We start from the raw sequence: 19,920 nt of genomic DNA, 5'->3' as shown, positions 1-19,920 counted from the left end.
TTATTTGGAAAGTTTGCTTATAACTCTGATCAAGGCCCCATTTTCATCTTTTAGCCTCTGGTTGTCTGCCTTCAGGTCTGGTAGCATCTATCAAAAAAGAAACACAATGGTTATTTGCTGTTATACTCTAAGTAACAGCAACAAGAGCAGACAAGCACTGGGGATAAAAATGTTCACTCAGTTGAAATATTTTGGCCGTTATTGCCCCCTTTGCATCAGCAGTTCAGAAAATTCTCATCTTTTAGCACGACAGAGTTAGGAGCTATACATTAAGAACTTTCAATTGCCTGGTCTAGGTGCACTAAATTGAAGTGGTGCAGACGAGCAGCCTCTCCACAAAAGCATTTAGAGTAGCATAAGGAAAGCAATTAAATGCTTCAGATTTCAGTGCAAAACAAAAAATGTTAATCAGTGACAATTTAAAGAGGCTCATCTACACTGCACTTGCACAGCTTCAAAATAGCATGCCATAGCTAATTATATCTGCCACTGTTCTCTTGGATGATTTCATCCTGATCAGATACAGTGTGATTCAGCTTATTAACTCAAAGCATTAATCTTTCAATCACTTCCAAACTTGTGTGCAAGCGCACATCCTGTTCTTTGAGGTCCCATCCCTGAATAGCATGGTTCACACAAGATCAGATCACCGAAACACCAGGCTGCGCTCAGGCACACCAGTTAGGAGATGGCAAGTTAAGGTTGCCACAGGAGATGGCTGACACACAAACACAGGAGCTGGAAGGCAGAAGCCAAGTGAGGTGAGAGTTGGACAGGATCAGACAGGAGAGGAGGACAAGCCAGTGCACAGAGCTTTGTACTGGGAGAGCAGAACTTATCAGAGAAACTAGAAGTAATCTCAGAAATTCTCACTGTCAGTATTCACACACTGATAACAAGCCACCTATAAAACTCACAGCCATATTCCATGTATGGTTTCTAACAGCAGGTTTCCACAGGGGGCAACAGCCTATTCCTGCAGTGTAGTTATTCAGGAACCTTCAAGGTGCAAGAGCACACAAGAGGTCCAACCAATGACCAATGTAACAACCACTACTTAATTTTTCACGATGAAACTTCCACGCCACTAGTTTTGTTTTCATTTTATCATTGCAAAATCATACTTGCAGACCCCTTATACTCAGAATATTGTTATGGAGCAGAAGGAACTGTGAAGTTTAAGCCTTCATTTACACATCTCCTCCAAAGGATTCCTGTCCACAATCAGTTTGCTAGCAGCAGATTCTCACAGAGTGAACAGGATGGTGCACAAGGCAGGATTGAGGCTGCGGGTTCTCTACTTTCTTTACCTGCAAATAGCGGAGTATGTGAAACAAAAGGTAACGGGATAACAAGTGGGAAAAAAGGTGATCTCCACAACTAGAATCATTCTGCTATCCTGGATTCCAGCTCTACTCCATAGTGTGGCTCAGGGCAAGCCACCCAAACTGAACTCTTCACAGGGAGTCAGAGTGCTTTAATTCTACAGCTTCCATCACAGTCAAGTGAAAGCTGTGCTCTGAATTTCAAGTGCCATAAGTACCAATTGCTTTCAAAAACCACGTCAACATATTTGAACATGAACAACACAAGCCATCATTTGACAATTTTCAAATAATATCTGTGGTTTTTACACTGAATGACAGCTTATTACCACCACTTCATGTCATGTATTTGCTCTGAAGAGACATTGATTTACTTTCTGAAAAACTCACAGTGAGAAAATTCACACGCAAAAAACCCCAAATCTTAAGAGTGAGAAGAGATAATTTTGTGTTCTGTGAGTTTGCACGGTTAAATTAATGCTGCTACCTACTCCATGAAATGCAGTGCCTGCAGGGGGAAAAAAGCAAGAAGCTATGGCACTATCCAAGAGAATTCTAATATATACACATATAGGGATCAAACGCGTTCTATATTTTTCATTCTGATGTCTTGGATTTGTGACCTCCAATTAGTGTCTTGTGACTGGGTAGGGTCTACTGGGACAAGAAGGGGCAAGAGCCAATCTGGAGAGTCCATCTAACCACAGCAATTCCAGTTACTTTACAGTCCTTCAACTTAGTGACTAGGAAGCAGCAGTCAATAATACATTATGCAGGCAGACCCAGAAACTGCTGCATTTTCTGATTAATCATTTTAATAACAACAGCAAAAAGGCCCCGTTCAAATTTAGAGATTTAACATAATCTGGTACCATTACATGTCTGCAAATCATTGTGGATAAATTTAAATCCTCATTAAAGTAATAGGCAGAATACATATTAAGAAAATATTTTCTTTTGTTATGTCTGCTAAAGAATAGAGGAAGATAGGTGGAAGACAAAAGGAGTTGTAAGTAATAGGAGACTTATAAAAAAGGATAAGGTTAGGCAACATAAAATACTTGCACTTCCCATCTATACTAATCCTGACATATAAAACTACATATTAAGCCCAACTAAAGACATTTATGCAATTTTCTTGGAGCAGTGCATTCCTATGGTACTCAAACTTATTACGAGATGGCATCACATGACTTTCACATGGAGAAGCAGAAAAAAAGCTCTGCATGAAACCCACTACAATTTGCAATTACATACTGTACTTAGTACTTTAAATTCCAATTTCCTTTTCAGTTAAGTAATAGAGTATCTTGCCTTGATGAGATTCTTGAATAAGATTAAAAATGCATTATTTTGCCTACCTGTATTACATGATTAGCTGGTAACTTTGCAGTACTATAGCAGATCAAATAATTTTTCAATAACCATTTGCTGGAACCAGCTCAGTAATAATGTCTGTATTTGCTGGAGGATTTAACAGTTTGTATGTAACAAAGAGCTTTGTACATTATGATTAGAGAAAGCTCATGCACTGTCAAGACAACTGTTCAGATTAATCAGCCACAGTGCTATGGTCAAGCTACCATCAAAATGTCCAGCCTCCCTGCTGTGTAGCCAAGCTTTTCTTTGCTAGTGCTGCTCCTTGAGCTTCACCGTGATCTGCCTTTTAAAACTTCCTCTAAAAAAGGGAATACTGAATGATTTTGTGTGGTTTAACATACTGAAAAGCTTAGCATGGTTAAAGGAATGCCAGTGGTTGCAAAAATACCATGGTAGGGACATGTGGCTGTGGACAGCTGACACTAGATTAGCTTGGCTGTGTTGAAAACCCACGTTGTTAGCTGAAGCTGGCCTAAGACAGGCTGCCCTAAAGGGACAGTTCCCCCTCCTCCTGCAGCAACACGCTCCTGCTGCTGAGTGCTAGCTTCAGTTACACAACCATGCTGCAGTAAGGTGGATCAAACTGTACAACCACTAATGGGATTTCTTCTCAGCCAGATCAGAGAGCCGACTGATTCACTAAGGGTTAACACAAGGGAATGTTCAGGAATGCAGGGCGCTGACTCGGATCAACCTTTCTATCCACATCCTATTGTTAGGTCACCTTCAGGGAGACATAAAGCCAAAGGATAAACTTGCTATTTATTTCATGCCTCTGACTGGAAAAACCTGAGATCTGACTCCGTAAGCAGAAAGGAAAAGTGTGCACTCATCTCTTTGCTTCTGAGAGGGAAGAGGGGCAGGTAAGGAGAAACACATTAGCAAGAATCACTGTGCAGAAGGAAAATGATTTTATCTGCACCTACAAATCTTAAAAACTCACTGAAACCTCCACCTCATACAGCTGTTATGTAAGAGGAAGAAGAAAGCCTAATAGATTTGTCATGGAGTGAAACTATATTCTGTTCCATGCAGAATTTTTGAACCTCCAGTGGGTTTCCCAAACAGCCCTACAGTAACACTGCAATAAACCCATGTTTTTTTCCAAAATGGCAGCTAAAACAGTTCATATCTTTAGCAGAAGGGGAATGGACAGGATGACCCAGTAAGTGTAAACCAATCTAACACTCTGGGCAGAGTGTTTTTGTGTCCATTTGTTTAGTCCTTGCACGATAGGACCATAGGTCCATAACTGGAACACCTGTGGCGTACGTAGCAGTATATATCTGTAACCTTCAAATTAGAGCTACAATTGCAAATTCTAAGCTTAGCCAAGATAAAAATAAGGATTGTACAGCACCACGCAGGAATTCCGTATAGAAAAGACAAATTGACTTTCAAGTCAGTATTTTTAAAGGAAGACTTCGACAACCTCTGAACATAAAATCAGACAAATGTAAAAAATACAGTTGCTAATGCAGCTGTTCAGAAATGCAGAGTACTGCACCAGAATCTCAACTTTCAGCTTTCAAACTTTCTTTAGTTGCAGCTAGATTTGTTTTAGTTCTATGCATTTGAATTATACTGCAGTAAGAAAGACCCATTCTTAACTTCAATTTGTTAGAAAACCAGAGATAAGTCTGTTGATTTAAGCATTTATTCAAACTGCTAACTGGTGACTTCAGTGTATCCTAATGCAAACTCAACACAAATCCTTTCAAATCGTTGCCAGGGTGTTAAGGCGTCAAAGATCTCGTGAACCCTTGCCAGCTTAGCTGCAAGGGAAAAACAACAAGCTTCTGTGCTAGTATCAACAACACCACACCATACCAATACAGCTGCAGCATCTCCATTTGGTACACCAGACACCATGCTTTAGCCACACTTCCATAACCAAGCAGTAAGTCAGCTCCCAACACACAGGTGTTAATAGTACAATTCTACCCAAGCACAAACTTATTGTCAGCACCTGCCTGGCTACACAAAGCAGAAGGAAGAAATTACAAGTCCACAGAACGCAGTTGCCTACAGGACCCTGACAGCTTGGCAACCACACGGGTCAAGGCCCTATTCTCAGTCACCAGACGCTCATTTATGTGCCTCAAAGAGTGAATCTGCTTTATTTGTTGCAGGTGCTGCGGGAATCAAAGAAATAGAGGTGAAAATGAGAAAGAAAAAACATACATGCATATTACGTTTAAAAGAACGAGAGATAGCAGGACTGAAAGAAAACTTAGAAGAGACAGTCCTGTTTAAAGTAGATTACTCGCTGTGAAGGGGAAGTATCAGACAAGTGGCACATTCCTGAAAAGCAATCTAAGAACCAGCAGTGATCGGTCACAGCTTTCCAAAACAGCTCACGACACATCGACAATGAAAGTTATCCTGGGAATTCTTTACTTAATGTTGTAGTTGTGAAAATAAATAAATAAATAAAAATCTACTCAAAACTCAATAAATAATGCTGCACTTAATATGTATATGTACATGACAGTGCAACAAACAACAGGAAGAGTGTTAATCTTTAATTCAAAACTTTCACAAACTGAAGTTGACTTTTAAAAAACACAAGGCATTTGCATTCTCCATTTTCCTCTGTATCCCAACTATCCCTACCAACAATATACAGGCCTATAATAGAAGCTCATATCTCCTTCATCTACCTCATAAAACCAATTATGTTCCTATGTCATAGAAAGCTTCATATAGATTTCACTTCTGAAGACCCCCCTAAGAACCTCATATGCTGCATCCTCTCCTTAGAGCTGTCCTGAATCCTGTTTACTTCTGCTTGTCAGGTTCAATTACATCAACAAACCTTAGTGCATGTGTTTTAATGACAAGGATTTGGTAGTTAATGCAGTTTCCAAGCACCAGAGGGAGCTCAAAAATGAGACTGAAAGGAAACTTCTTAATTGATGACAACTTTCCAATCTCAAAACAGTAGCTTTTCTTTAAAATTATGGCAAAGATGTTTTCATCATGTTCCACTAGTTCTCCAGTTGAATCTTAATTTGATCAGCTTGGTAGGCTCTGTCCAATATTATATCCAAGGATATAATACAAAACAAATTTGCTACATTTCTCAGACTTCTGATCATATCAAAGGACTTAAAATGTTGATAAACTAGGGAATGAGACAAGTCAAAGCACAACATTTTATTATTCACTGCATGTGGTATATGGTGCTTTTCTGTTACAATCTGAAATTTAAATTATCTGCTGCTTTTTTGGTCACTAAAAACTGATTATTACTAACTATATAAATATATTTTTTTCTTCTGACACTGGAAACACGCTTCCTAAATACAGAATTTAATGAACACGAGACAAGGATTGAAGCAACATTTAATGCTTAGTCTATGAAATTATCTGTGCTTAATCTACAGAATTATACACCATTATTTTTAACTAAATAAACATGACAGTATTGTATCCAAAACAAAGACTGCAATCCTGCCTTGATCAGATCAAGATATATTTCACTGCCGACATCTCTGAATGCTTCTCATCAGTGAATGTGATATACCAGTGTAAGTCCCAACACCCTCCCAGAAGGTAAGTCCTACATATATGACTGCTGATAACAGCAAGAAAAACTTCACTACAAAAAAAGAAAAGAAATTGCTGACTTTGAATGTGCCAATAATTTATTTATTTTCTATTGAAATTATAGAGACTGGAAATACTGCTAGATTAAGTGTTGTTTTAAGCCACCGACATCAATACACTGTGTTAGCATTCAACAATACTTACTTTCAGTTCCTCTTCCATTTCAGATATCCTTCTTTCTAGAGCTCTTCTTTCCTAAATCCAAAAAAATGTATGTTAACACCAAACAATACCTTTTTTACTAATTACTGCTTGTAAATACTGTGATAACTGTGAAATATTTCAAGTTTCAAAGATCATACAACCAGAAGCACAGTGTAGACAGGAAACTTGTGATGGCAGTGATAAATAGAAACTATTTCAATGCTCCATTTTAATAACTTAGGAGGAAGAGATATCAAGTCCTACAAAAGATACCCCTTCCTTTACATAAATTTAGACAGCTCATAAGCACCATTTATTTGGGCTTTATTTTTATAAGCTAGGCTTCTGGAAAAGCTTTATATACAAGAAATGCAGAAAATGATCAGAAACAAACAAGAATATTAAAAGAAAGAAGCACAAAAGCGTAAGCTTTCAAAGACAAGCAAATGTAGCCGAAACATCTGCCTCAGCTCAGTGGGATCTGTCTACACTCTAAACTGCAACGTAGTGTAGATACAACCCAAACTTACATCAGTTCAGCTGAGTACCAAAGAAATCTAGCCACGTAAGATCACCTGCTTCTTCAGTAAATGCTTCCTGAGTATTTTCTGCGTTTCTAGTATAGTATGGTTGTTTTTTTTTTTTCCTTCTTACTTGAGAAGCAGGAGAAATTAGCCTTTGTCAAGAATGTCAAGTTCTCATTTAAGTACCCAAGGTAGCTTACTGAAAATTAGCTGATGGTTTTCTATACTATGCTGCAGTCTGCAGTGCAGATACACTACCATGTTTCTAAGCACTACTGTTTTGTTTAAACCTTGTTTTCACACATTTGACAGATCAACAGCTACTGCAGTAGACTTCAGGGGTTTATAGCTTGCTTGCTTTCCTGTGTCAGACATCGCAGTGTATCTCGTTTAAAAGCAGTTGCGGTTATTCAGTATTCTACATTCATATTTTTTCCAAAGTGTGAAAGGCAAAAGCAACAGATTATTGCAAGGTGTACATATGCATCTGCATACAATGGTGTTATGCAAACAGCAAGCAGCATTGACTGAGGTGTGTAAAACTTTGGTTAGATCATACCGCCCAGTAGATACTGACTCTTGCCGGACACCTTTCAGATACAAATCATTTGAATTTAGTTTAATCATAGTGCAGTTATTCCCCAACATCTTCCCATTTTAGCAAACAATTCCAAAGGTTTATCAATATAACAGATTACTGCAGTTGTTAGTACTTAAGGTACTTTACTCCTTCAAGTAACTAATTTTGCCATAATGATACTGACTGACAATAATGGCATAATAAATATCAGTGAGTTAACTGCAGCAAACAAGTGACTAACAAAAAAACTCACACCGTTTTACATTAATTAGAACCTTAGTTTACTCAGAAGTTTTGCAGGATAACATATATTATCAGTGCTGTTACAATAAGCAATATTGGGCAATTTCTGTAATTACCAAGAGATGAATGACGGATCAAATAATCTTACAATTTCAGGTGGCTAAAAATCCTTAGTCCTTTGGATGAATTTGCTTAACTTGCTTGTTGAACTTGTTTAAGAATAACTACTTGCAGTAAAATCCAGTTAAACAAAATTCTTATTTCATCACCTTTGCATGCCTCAGATTATATAAAATAAACATTTAAATGGACTGGACTAGATATAAGATTTGTTGTAAAAAACATACAGTTCTAATTAGATGAAACTATGTTCCTTTTTTCATAGAATGATAGAAATGGCCTGGGTTGAAAAGGACCAAAGTGATCATCCAGTTTCAACCCCCTGCTACGTGCAGGGTCACCAACCAGCAGACCAGGCTGCCCAGAGCCACATCCAGCCTGGCCTCGAATGCCTCCAAGGATGGGGCATCCACAGCCTCCTTGGGCAACCTGTTCCAGTGCATCACCACCTTCTGTGTGAAAAACATCCTTCCTTTTTTCCTGAACTGCTTGCTATTCCAGGAAGTGGCCAGCAAAGGACATTCAGTTTCACGGAGAAGACTCGCCAATATCGTCTGATTAGTCTCAACTCAGAGAAAGGCTTTGAAATTTACTCAGCCTAAGATGTTTTGTATTTCAACATTTCTCTAAGGTATGACAAAAAGCATTTGTAATTCTGAAGACGAAGAAAAAAACACATGGCAGTTTCTGAGTGTATAAAAGACAATAGCTCATTGCCACGTATTAAAGCAACCAGAAAACACAGTCGGTGCAATAAGACTGAGGCACGTGGATATATACAGGTTAAAAAATTCAGTAATAAACAAACGAAAAAGCCCACCTCATCCCATCACAAATTCTTAGATGATGAATCACAGAACAGCCTGGGTTGGAAAGGAGCTCAAGGATGATGAATCTCCAAGCCCCTGCCACATGCAGGGCCACCAACCCCTGCATTTAATGCTAGACCAGGCTGCGCAGGGCCCCTTCCAGCCTGGCCTTGAACACCTCCAGGGACAGGGCATCCACAATGAATTTGGAGCTAACTGGTTAAAGGTGCCTACAATTCTGATCCATACTGAAATCTTGCAGTATGGGTTTTAATATACTTTTCAGAGTGATAGATAACTGTTAATGAAAGCCAAATTTTTGCCTAAGAACATACTGCTAGTCCTTAAATGACAAATGTTGACTGTGCATAACCAAAACACATAGTAGAAATCAACTGATGAAAGTTTTAAATTTATATTTTCTGAATTCTGTCACAGTGAACTTCTAGGTTTCATAAGCATTCCCACCTTCTTTACTGTAAAAGTATTTCACAACTGGAATACATTGTAGTTCAAAGATGCTGTCAGGTTTTTCTCTGCCAGCCTTCTATTTCTCCTCATCTGTTCTTGCTACTTTACTTTTGTCCTCCCTTTTTCTTCTATGAACTTACATCAGTATCTTCAATTTTGTTTTATTTTATTCAAGTCATACTTGGAAAATTATACTTAGAAAATTTCTACAGTTTTTAACCCTTTTTCATTTATACTGTTACTTCACTCATATAAAGAAAACTTCTTTAAATTATTCCTAAAGCCCCACAGTTAGTAAGCTTACTTCTAGAACTCAGCTAGTTATGACTAGCAGCTGAGAATCCTACTTCAGTCACTGTCAAAGTGAAAGTAACTCTGGATTTAATGGGGAAAACAGAATCACAAATAAATTCCTGTTCAAAATTACTGCCTGACAAGAAGTAAATCGAACATCATAAAATAGAAGAAGATCTCCTAAATCTTGTGTAGATCAGGTTTCAGCCATACAGCACTATCACTAATTTTATTTACCTTTTTAACTGCTAGGTTCAGTCGTGATAACTTCAGAAAGAGTAACATTTCCAAAGGACGTTTCTGCTACTGAACTAAGCATTAATACAGGAAAAAGGTGCAAGAATTCCCAAAATAGCCACTTGTCTTAACACAATGGCATGTCTGAGGAACAAGCAGCACAGTAATTTAATACTGAAATAACGTCAAGATGTGCAATACTGGATGTGGCATCTGTGTAATAATGCATACAAAGTCAAACCTATGAAATAATTAAATGTCCACTTGTGTGGCCATGATAGCAAGCAAGAAACCAATTAAAGCTGCTGATGAAAGTTTTTTACTGATGAAATCACTGCCTACAGCACAGGGCCACAAGAACAAGCAGAAATAGGCACTAAAAGGTTGCTTCAATTATCTGGAGAGATTATTAAGATAAAACTAATGGAACTTCACAAACTGCCTGAGAGGATTTGTGCATCTTTATGTTCTCCAATAAAACTGAGTATTTATGTACCTCATAGGTTTGTAGAACTAAAACTTGTTTTCTAAACCTCAGACACTGGAAAGTAAACGTACAGGGCTAGTAAATGTCAAGCTTACTAGGAATAAGTAAATATATACCATACCACTTACTACCATCAAAGTCCATTTAGTTTTCTTCCCATTTTAATATCTAACGCGTCACTCCAGGATCAGGAAGGAGAAAGGTACGTGTAGCCAAGGACATTAAAGGAAGCCAGGACCACATCAGAACAAACTTTGCTTTGCTTTAAATTGTTGCTGAAATAAACTTTTATTGGGATGGGTTTTAAACGAGTGTAAAACTACAGCCTAAAATTATAATGGGCACAACTACTGAAATAATCCCTGCAGTCTGTCTCGTATGTGGATTTATTACATGTCTCCTTTCCCCATCAATTTAGGGCTGTCTCTCCCTAATGCCCCTCTTCCTGCACTGCTCATTCATTTGCCTCCACCCTGCCCGTACACAACATGATAGTCCCTCTAGAAAAAGGTACAGTACAAGGAAAGTCTGCAATTAGTTTTATAACATTAGCAGGTTCAAAGTCTGATGTCTGTGGGATAGAAACAGCTACTTCATTACCAATGATAATTGGTAAGACAACACACATGCCTCCAGAAAGCTCTGAGGAAATTAAGGGCTCTGAATGTTGGAAATGCACTAGAAGATGAGATGCTCTGAAAGTGCTTAACTCTCTGGAGTGCCAACATTGTTTTGGACGAGATGGAACAAGCTGCAGAATCCTGGAGGGCAGTGGGGTTTACAACCTGGTTATCAACAAGGCAACCTGCAGGCAATTCTTAAGAGTAATTCCATCTGACAGTCTTTCGTATTCATTGCTACTCTGAAACCTAAAATCCCCCAGTCTTCTAAAAAATGCAAGTTATAAGAAAGGCTTCTGTTCCCACTAAAATATATTCAAGTCAGAGGTTGCAAAACAAACTAAAACAAAACCCAAATCGAACTACTCAAGAGATGTTTGGCAGTAACTCACCCTTTTCTCCATTTCCAGGAGCGATCTGTCAGCAAATCTTTCTTGTCTCTGAAACACAAAATTAATGAAGATATTGTTACTTGTTCTCAAACAGTGCAACAGTGAGGAATGGCAATATAAAACGCATTTCAGATAAGGGTAACTGCTACCGCATTCTGTTCAAAGTATGCTTTTAAAAGCATTTTAAAATGTGTTCAAGGAAGTACCACTGAAATAAAAACTAAAGAAGAATGAGCTGGATTTATCACAAGCTTCCTGTGTCACCATCCCTAAGTAACTTAATCTCTGTGTAGCCTTTGGCAAATAGTAGTAATATAGCTTTTTCTATTTAAAAGCTCTACAAAACAAACATCTTCTTGCTCATACTTTACTGATATTTACAGAGAGCATATGGAAGACACTGAAATATGTACACAGGTCAGTTGTGGCAAATGTGATCTGAGAATGAGGAACATTCTTTCTACAGCAATTTAAGAAGAATTTCAGTTTTGTGTACATATTTGGTGTTACCTTATGCAGCACTGTTATCTGACAGCAGTTACCTGTAAATGAAGTGCACTATTTGCTCTTCAGCTCTCAGGTACAACTATTTACCTACGTAGAAAGAACTGGCAGATTATGCCAATCTGCCAGTAGGTGTATGAATTAATCAATGAAATCAGACTGACAGTTTGAACACAGGCTTAGTAGTGTTCAAACTGTTTATTCCTACCTGCACAGAAGTCCCACATACGTGCTGGCAAGAACCACCAGCAATTAAACAAGCAGGAAATGGCCTTGAACATTTTGTTCAGAGCTGAAGACTATAATCCTGCACTCTTTTCTCTTTATAAACAGAGAGGTACATTTCTTCACTCCCATCTTTGGATAAGAAACAAAGCTGATGCCTAGTAAATAGCAGCCCCTATGTCAGGATGCTTCTAGTTTGCTTTGTCAGCTAAGTATGGGCCTTTTTGTTTAATACAAACCTGAGTGGTCTTCTCCAGCTGTAGTTTAAGATCTGTAAGTTCCATGTTGGTATCATGTAACTGTGCTTTCAGCTTCTCATTTTCAGCTAGGATCTGTTCATAAAGCTAAGACAAAATATTCATTTAAAAACATACTGAGTAAGAATTCAGTGACATTAGACAAACATTTTAAAAACCATGACTGAGCTGCATGTAAAATGAACAAATACATTAACAGTCTAAGAAGTAAAAATCAGTTTTAGAGTTTAAAGATGGTTAGAATTAGCAAACGCTTTAAAGAATTGCTACCAAATATCTCTAGAAGAAAGCAATTTTGCACAGGGAGCATTAAAAAACACTTGCCAATATTTTGCTTCAGACACTACAGATGAGACAACAGAGTCCTTTTTTCTTTTCTTTTCTTTTCTTTTTTTTTCTTTCTTTTTTTTTTTTTTACAAACTCCAATTTTAAAGCAAGATTTAAACAAATTTTTGTATGTAAGAGCAAACATCAAATAAAGGCTTAATGCATGTATGAAGCAGTTTTAATAATACAATCAACTACAAAAACAGTTTGATCAAATTTGTCATAAAATGATGAAGTATTTTGACTCCTCAGGATTTCTTCCTCGCCTATGGAGAAAAGTGCAAAAGCCACAGGCTGTTTTGTAATGTATATTTCCCCCCATGGCAGTGGTTGTTCTGCTCCTCCACTGAGCCAAGCTGCTGGAAGTTGTGATGCAATAGGAGACTGTTTCCAAATAATTCATGAAAAAAAAAAAAAAAAGAGGACAAACAGTAATAAAGCATTTTTTACAACAAAATTTCTGTATCAGTTACCTTCTTAAAATCAGTGCTATCTTCTTTTTCTAGTCTACTGCAGTAAGGTTTTCGATCTTCAAGGTAACTCTGTGACCCAGATCGCCCCTGTGCTGAATCGTAACGATCACCCGAAGACACACTGAGTGATCCCGTGTCATACCTGCAAAATACAAGTTCTTATTCTTTGTTTCTATTCAGACTGATAGCACTCACTGTACCAGACACCGTAAGCGTGCCATCATCCAAGTGAAAAAAAAACCAACCACATGCAATTATGTGTTACAGTTAAGCCACTATAAACTAACTTGATGCAAGTCAGATTTTGATGTTCCTTTTACTGTTCTTCAGTATATTTCAATATTCTCTCCGTGAAGAAGTTTAAGAATTCCCAACTAGTCCAAGTAAATGCCAGCATTTTATGCTGAGAATTTAAAAAAAAGTAAATTAAAATATTTAATTGAGGTGTTGCCATGTCTTGAAAGACTTACTGGTTTAGATACTACTTGGTTTTTGAAGGTCTATTTTAAAAAATGTGTAATAGAATCACAGAATATTTGGCATCGGAAAAGATCCCACAAGGATCATCATGTCCAACTCCTGGCAAGGAGCACTTTAATTCATGTACTACCTTAAATGCAGTACTTTAATTGAAGGGTTTTTAAAAAGTAATCTCTAAAACACTGGCCAAGATGAATTTTCCAAGCTTTATTGGATAAATGAAGATTTCAAAACTACTTACTGCAAATTCTAATATTTCAACAGAAGCAGTTTATGAAACAAATCTTCAGCAAAATCCTTACCCTATTAAGCACTAAATTACAAACAATATTAATACATTTTTGAGCAGTTTCATAGTGCTCACTCGTCATCGTTCATGTGCTGTGGTAGTTCTGTTTAACAGATTTTCAGCATAAACAAAACATCGTTAATTAATTCTAAAGGTCCAAAGTCGAATGCAAACTTAAAAAATATATATATTGATACTTGTGCATTTTTTCCTTTTTAACAAATCTTAAGGAAATATAATTTTCAGAGGCTCTAGTATTTTTCCTGAGATTCCTTAGAAATTTTTTCAGTAGGATATTCTGCGTTTTCTTTTGGTAAAAGCTGACCTCATGCTTAAAAATTTGTAGGGAATGTTACTGTGTCCACTAAATTCTACAAAATGCCTCACCTGCCTTCATGTACTTTAAATACAGCATTCAGTACATTCTCCACTACTGACAATCCCACCCACAAATGGGAAAAGAGCCACCAAAACAGTACTGTAGCTTTACAATCATATTCCATATAAATTTTAAATATCATTATTGCCTTTTAAAGTCAACCCAACTCACTACTGAGTTTAGGCTAATTTTACACATCAATTGAGAATATGTGACTAAGAAGTGTAATAATTTTAAATTAATTTACTTAAATTGCACATACCTTGAAAGGCTATCACTCTGAGAGGGGGAGGAGTAAAAAGAGAGAAGAAAAAAAGATCAAGTCAATAATTTAATTAAGTAAAATATACAATAACCTGCAAACATAACTAAACATAAACAGTTACATCAAAGTGCATATGCTATCCAGCACTACATACTGTAGTATTGTCATGTTTCAATATTGTTAGGTCTGGAACCAAAGAGACAGATGTGCCTTCTAAGATTCCCTCCTCTTATCAACAGCATCAGAACCATGTTCCCTGAATTCTCTCTTCCTCTTCTGTATTCTGTTTTTGGAAAGTCAACTTAATAATGACTTCAGCTTAAAATAAAAATATAAGCTACAAGATCATTGCTTCAGCATCCCTCAATGGGAGATGACTAGCTATTAAACCAACAACATACAGAAGTACTTATTAGACTAAATTGAAATTATGTCATTTCATTCTTCATGCTACTTTAATTAATTCATTCATTACAAGTGAACTTGCAGGCATACAGCATACTCACTTTACCTGATGAGTGAAATTTAATTAAAAGTGATGACTTAAGAGCGAAGGAGCGTCCCCTGAGCATTACATCACCCATACAATCCTTCTCCCCCTCTGGGTAGTCAATACAGACTCATCATTTATTCCAATTATTGTAATAATCTTGGGTGAACATATTTTGCTCCAGAAATAATCCTCCGGACATCCTGCAATGATGTTCACTTAGCAGTGCTGAAGTCTTAATCAGTGATGATTTTTTTTGGGGGGGGGAGGGGGGGAAAGGGGGTAGTGCTTGGATACAGAGGTTGCTTTTCTTTTAAGAAGGGGCTGCATTTTTTAGAATTTGCATAGAAGACGTTAGTTACATTCTCCATAACATGTTAAATTTCCCCTTTGATGCCTTGAAGAGGACTTACAACACACAGGCTACCAAAAGTATGTGCAGCAGCCTTTCATATCACGATAATGCTGTTTTCTATGGGAGCATGAATAATGTTGAGAATTTAAGGGAGTTTTGCAGAAAACATCACAGCTAGGTGTCACACATATATTTTTAGTTTTTAAGCTTTGGGCCACAACAGTTTTATTTTCTACCTATGAATCTTATTTTGCATATCTTATGATTAAGTAAGATCCATGCGAGATCACAGAATTCTCCCATGTCATCAATGTCCACAAAAACCCCTTCCCACTGCTTGCTCCTTCTTTCTCACTTCAACAAAACAGAGGAACCTTTGTCCATAAGAACTAGAATTCTCTTTTTACCTTGAAGGAATGCCACCCAAATGAAAATGCTACGCAAGCCCCTTCTAGCCTTTAGCTACATCAGCTATCACAAGAAATTAAACCATTCCTACGTTATTTCTTAACAAATAGGGTTCTAAAGCCTGCTTTTCTTTGCTTCTAGTGGGCTCCCTGTGATGCTGTGGGAAAACCTCCGGGCTTTCCATTAACCTGCTGCAGTGCAGCTTCCTGAATGGAAAGCAAGTTATTAAGTCATATGCAGAACACAAATTTCCAGCTATGCAGGGAGATAACAAAAGAGCTGGTGAGGTAAGAGTCCTGGATACAGGGAAGCACTTAATTGCCAGAGACGGGAAAGCAACAACCCAGCCCTTTCCTATTCTCCAGGCTGGGATGCAGAGCAGCATGGCCTGATCTCACAGCCTGCAGAGAAGCCCCAGCAGCTTCCGCTTCCTGGGAGCTGTGAGTCCTGCGGCTGGAGGGCTGGAGCAGCAGCCAGGATGAGGAGTTCATGTCTTAAGCACATGCCTGCTCTTGTCTCCTGACTTTTCAGAAACTGTCTGTTATTTTTTGAGGTATTTTTACTTTTCTTTTTTTCCCCTTCAATTTCTGTCAGTTTGGTCACAATTTTTCGTATTTTTCAATCTTTTTTTGGCAAAAAAAAATTAACTAGAAGTCTACAGATTTTGTATGAAGCTTGTCTGAGGAAAAGTGAAGCAAACACCATATCCCTCTACATCCAAACCACATGAGATGGATACTCCTAATACATTCACAAAACTGAGCAGACTGTGGTAGCCAAAGTTCCATGAGCAACACACAAGAAGGAAGGAAAAATACAAACGTATGGATCCGCATGTATACAAGTTGAAATAATACACTTCTAATCGTATACAAGCAGTTTCTATAGACCGTAAGAGTGCAACCACTGAATAACCATGTATTTGAAAATGTACAGTAAGCTTTCAGATATTTATACAACATTTTGGTGAGTTAGGATAATTACTGGTAATGGAAATGAAATATTTGAGTCAGGTGGTATTTTACATAGTGTATAATTGAATGGTTTTGTAAAACTGCCATAGCCATGAAAATGAAGAATAAAATTTGAGTGCAGCATTTAATTGATACTAATAATGATATGTTCTTGTGTCTACTGCCACAGAATTAGAAAAGTTAACAATATTTATTATCCTAACATTGCTAGCTTTCACCTTTCAAAAATCATGAAACAAAATTAAGTCAATTTAATAACAAACTAACCAGTTGTAGTGCATAATTAAATTCTTATTTTTTTTAAATACATCATCCGGGGTGGGGTGGGATGTTGTTTTGCTGTCTTCTGGCTTTTTTACTCTGCCTCCACCCTTCCCACTTCTATAGGTGTCCTCCTGAGTATAGTTCAAGTGCACTCCAAGCTTCGGTGCTAATGAAAGAAGGACAAACTGCTAATAAAAGCAATAAAATTTGAATCATTGCCATTTGATGCTTCTCTCTTGCCCGTTCTGAACAGATTATTTCTTTACCCTCTTCCCAGTATGATCCCCTGGTCAAGCAGAAGTAATTTCTCATTCACCACATATATTCCATATTATGTCCCCTGCAAATGCTCTTGTAATGAAATGCTTAACTCTCAAATATCCTTGATAATATTTCGCGTGCTTAAATTCTACCTCATTTTCCTTGCCTCATACAAGTTCCTTTTTTTTCTTTTTCTTTCATAATGTCTTACTGTGCCACAGAGGGAATAAAGGGCACCAGTTTCAATACAGCAGCCAGATTTCCATGAACAAAAGACGGCTGGAATAGAATGATATAATGAGTCATCTGATGTAATATGGGGAATACAATTTTTATCAGAATAGCAAATACCACACCTTCCTCACTATCAAAAGACTTGGTAACTCTGTTATACTTAAGTCCTTTTTTTTTTTTGGTCTGTCTGGTCAACATTCCACTGTTAAATCAGACTTTAATCACATATTCATACTTTGAACTATTTTTGCTTAAGGCCAAATAGCTAACCCAAATAACTTCAAAAAGCAAAGAAAACTTGTGAATCTTAACACACAGACCAAGCTCTAATCAAAGTGAAATCTAATTGTCAAAAAGGAAAATAGTACACTAATTCTTGAAGGCTACATCAACAAAACTTCAATCTGTAATCTAAATACATCTTCCTCTTTGACCAGCAAACAACTAATTGCACTGTTCAGGCATGTTTAACAATAATGGGAAAGCTCTGTGGCATTCTCAGCTCTTTGCACCTAAAATCCCAATAAAATTTAATTACAACCACCACCAACTGTCACAGTGTTAGCAAAATTTGACTGCTTTTTAATAGTTCTCCCCTATGGTCAAATGATCAACTAAGAAATTGAATGATAATTCTGTATAGGGAGCAAGAATGCACAAACTGAAATCTCTTTCAAACCACTCTGAAATCAATAGCATTTGTCAGGTTCTAGAAGGATTTCAAGCTAGAAATTATTTTGTCTAAGGCCTTTAATTTTCTTTATAGCATGTGTTGTTCTTGACCTATGAATTCTTGAATTATTGCCAAAACTCTTGGAAATTTGTAGTTAACCATCTTCTACCACTGACTTGTAGCTTCTCCAAGCAAAAAGAACTCAACAGCGGAACCACAGAAGGGAGTTAACAGAGAACTTCAGTATTTCTTAGAGGCTTCTGTCTTCTGAGCAGTACATCAAATAGTCAGTGTAGAAAAAGAGTATTTTCTGAATGTTAGTACTCCTTTGTAATTCTAGTTTATTCCATCTCTTTTCTCAAAATAGAAGAGGGTCTATCAGCAAATAATGATGAATTTTCTACAATAAACTGTGCAAGATGTGTGCCAAGCTGAAGTAGATTTAGCAACCACAGAAAGGATTTGCAATTTCTGTAAAATAAAATACTTTTTGTCACTGAATTGGGAAGAGATTGCCATTATAATGCTCAGTCTATATTCCATTTCCTTTTTCTACAAATGGCAAAATACTGCACTGTCAGAAGTAATGCATCCAGTTCTTCGTTTATCACTGAAAAACTCTAAATAGTTTTTCATCAAGGAAAGCTAATAACGTTTTAAATTATGTTTTAAATCTCTTATAAACTGTATGCAAAGGAAAAAAAAATCACACCTTAATATGAAAACACTGCAATTACCGTATAGAAATTTTAAGATGTCTCTTAGTTAACCAGAAAGTAATAGAAGGTTAGAATTTTATCTACAGTTTTGCTACTAGACTGGAAATTCAATAGGTTCAACAGTGTTCAACAAACCTGTTAAAAACACCTTATTACTTATTTTGTTAGTTAACTCATTTTCACTGTTTTCCCACTTTCTACAGCTGGTCTGGCAAAGAGCTTTTATTAATAATAACAAAATGAATCTATGTAGTTAGGTGACATTGAGCTTGGTTCGCATATTTATACATATTTCAGAGCTCTCTATGAACTCAGATCTGGTAATACATTACCAAACAACCAATACCTTTTTGAAAAAGTATATGCAGGCTTAGGGAATGCTTACAATTTGGAAACAGATTTTGTGCTAGACTTCTAAGACAAGCCATGAATTAGGCAGCAAATTCTACAATCTTCACTACTCCACCCCCAAATGCTCATCCTTTCTAACACAGATCACACTTGTAATTCTAGGCCTGTTTTACCAAATTTCATTGTGGTTTTATAGAGTTCTACTACAAGCATTACATTGTACCAAAACGAAATTTCTACGGAGTAGAAGATGGAATAATTACATATATGATAATTACAGATCTAACAACAAGTACTGATGGGAGAAATCAGTTATACCTTTTGAGTTTTATTACTCAAATAATGACCTTAATTCTCTAGTATTCCTTCAGGATTAGGTAAAAAAAAAAAAATACAGTCTGCTACACCATTTAATTGTATAGACTAAGTCAGTACTTCCCTTTTAGTTCTCTTTATCCTATTCTTATGCACAAATGAGTTTATAAGGATTTTTTCCATTAAATCAAGCTTACTGTACTGCTTGCCACTGCCTTTTTAACAAAAAACTGATAGTACTGAGTTAGGATGCTCAGAAATTCTTCAGTGCAGAAAAAACTGTGCTCTTCAACAGTTTTTCTCATATTACATCTCAATTACATTTTCAACACCCCTTTTTACTTTAAATTTCAAAATTTAAATGTAAAAAAGTTCAGATTAGCGTGCAATAGTCACAGGACATCATTTCACTGGAAATAAAAAATGATGAAACAAAGA

The 19,920-nt window shown here is 36.9% G+C and overlaps 1 protein-coding gene across 3 annotated transcripts in view; it reads right to left on the bottom strand.

Annotated features, from left to right (window-relative positions):
- Window positions 1-19,920, bottom strand: part of PPP1R12A (protein phosphatase 1 regulatory subunit 12A) — a gene marked incomplete at both ends in the record, with an annotated part of 121,166 nt that continues 101,246 nt past the window's right edge. The window contains 6 exons of one of the 3 annotated variants that reach the window (XM_079536346.1): window positions 1-87; window positions 6,462-6,512; window positions 11,239-11,286; window positions 12,207-12,311; window positions 13,026-13,167; window positions 14,436-14,452. In XM_079536346.1, the coding sequence (XP_079392472.1) occupies window positions 1-87; window positions 6,462-6,512; window positions 11,239-11,286; window positions 12,207-12,311; window positions 13,026-13,167; window positions 14,436-14,452 (450 nt within the window). Of the gene's footprint in view, window positions 88-4,705; window positions 4,841-6,461; window positions 6,513-7,544; window positions 7,576-11,238; window positions 11,287-12,206; window positions 12,312-13,025; window positions 13,168-14,435; window positions 14,453-19,920 lie in introns of those variants that run through there. The other 2 variants (XM_079536345.1, XM_079536347.1) reach the window with 2 other exon arrangements.

The sequence above is a fragment of the Tetrao urogallus genome (assembly GCF_951394365.1).
Source record: "Tetrao urogallus genome assembly, chromosome: 1".
Taxonomy (NCBI): domain Eukaryota; kingdom Metazoa; phylum Chordata; class Aves; order Galliformes; family Phasianidae; genus Tetrao; species Tetrao urogallus.
The sequence above is the reverse complement of the archived record's forward strand: the minus strand, read 5'-3'. Positions and strand labels throughout refer to the sequence as shown.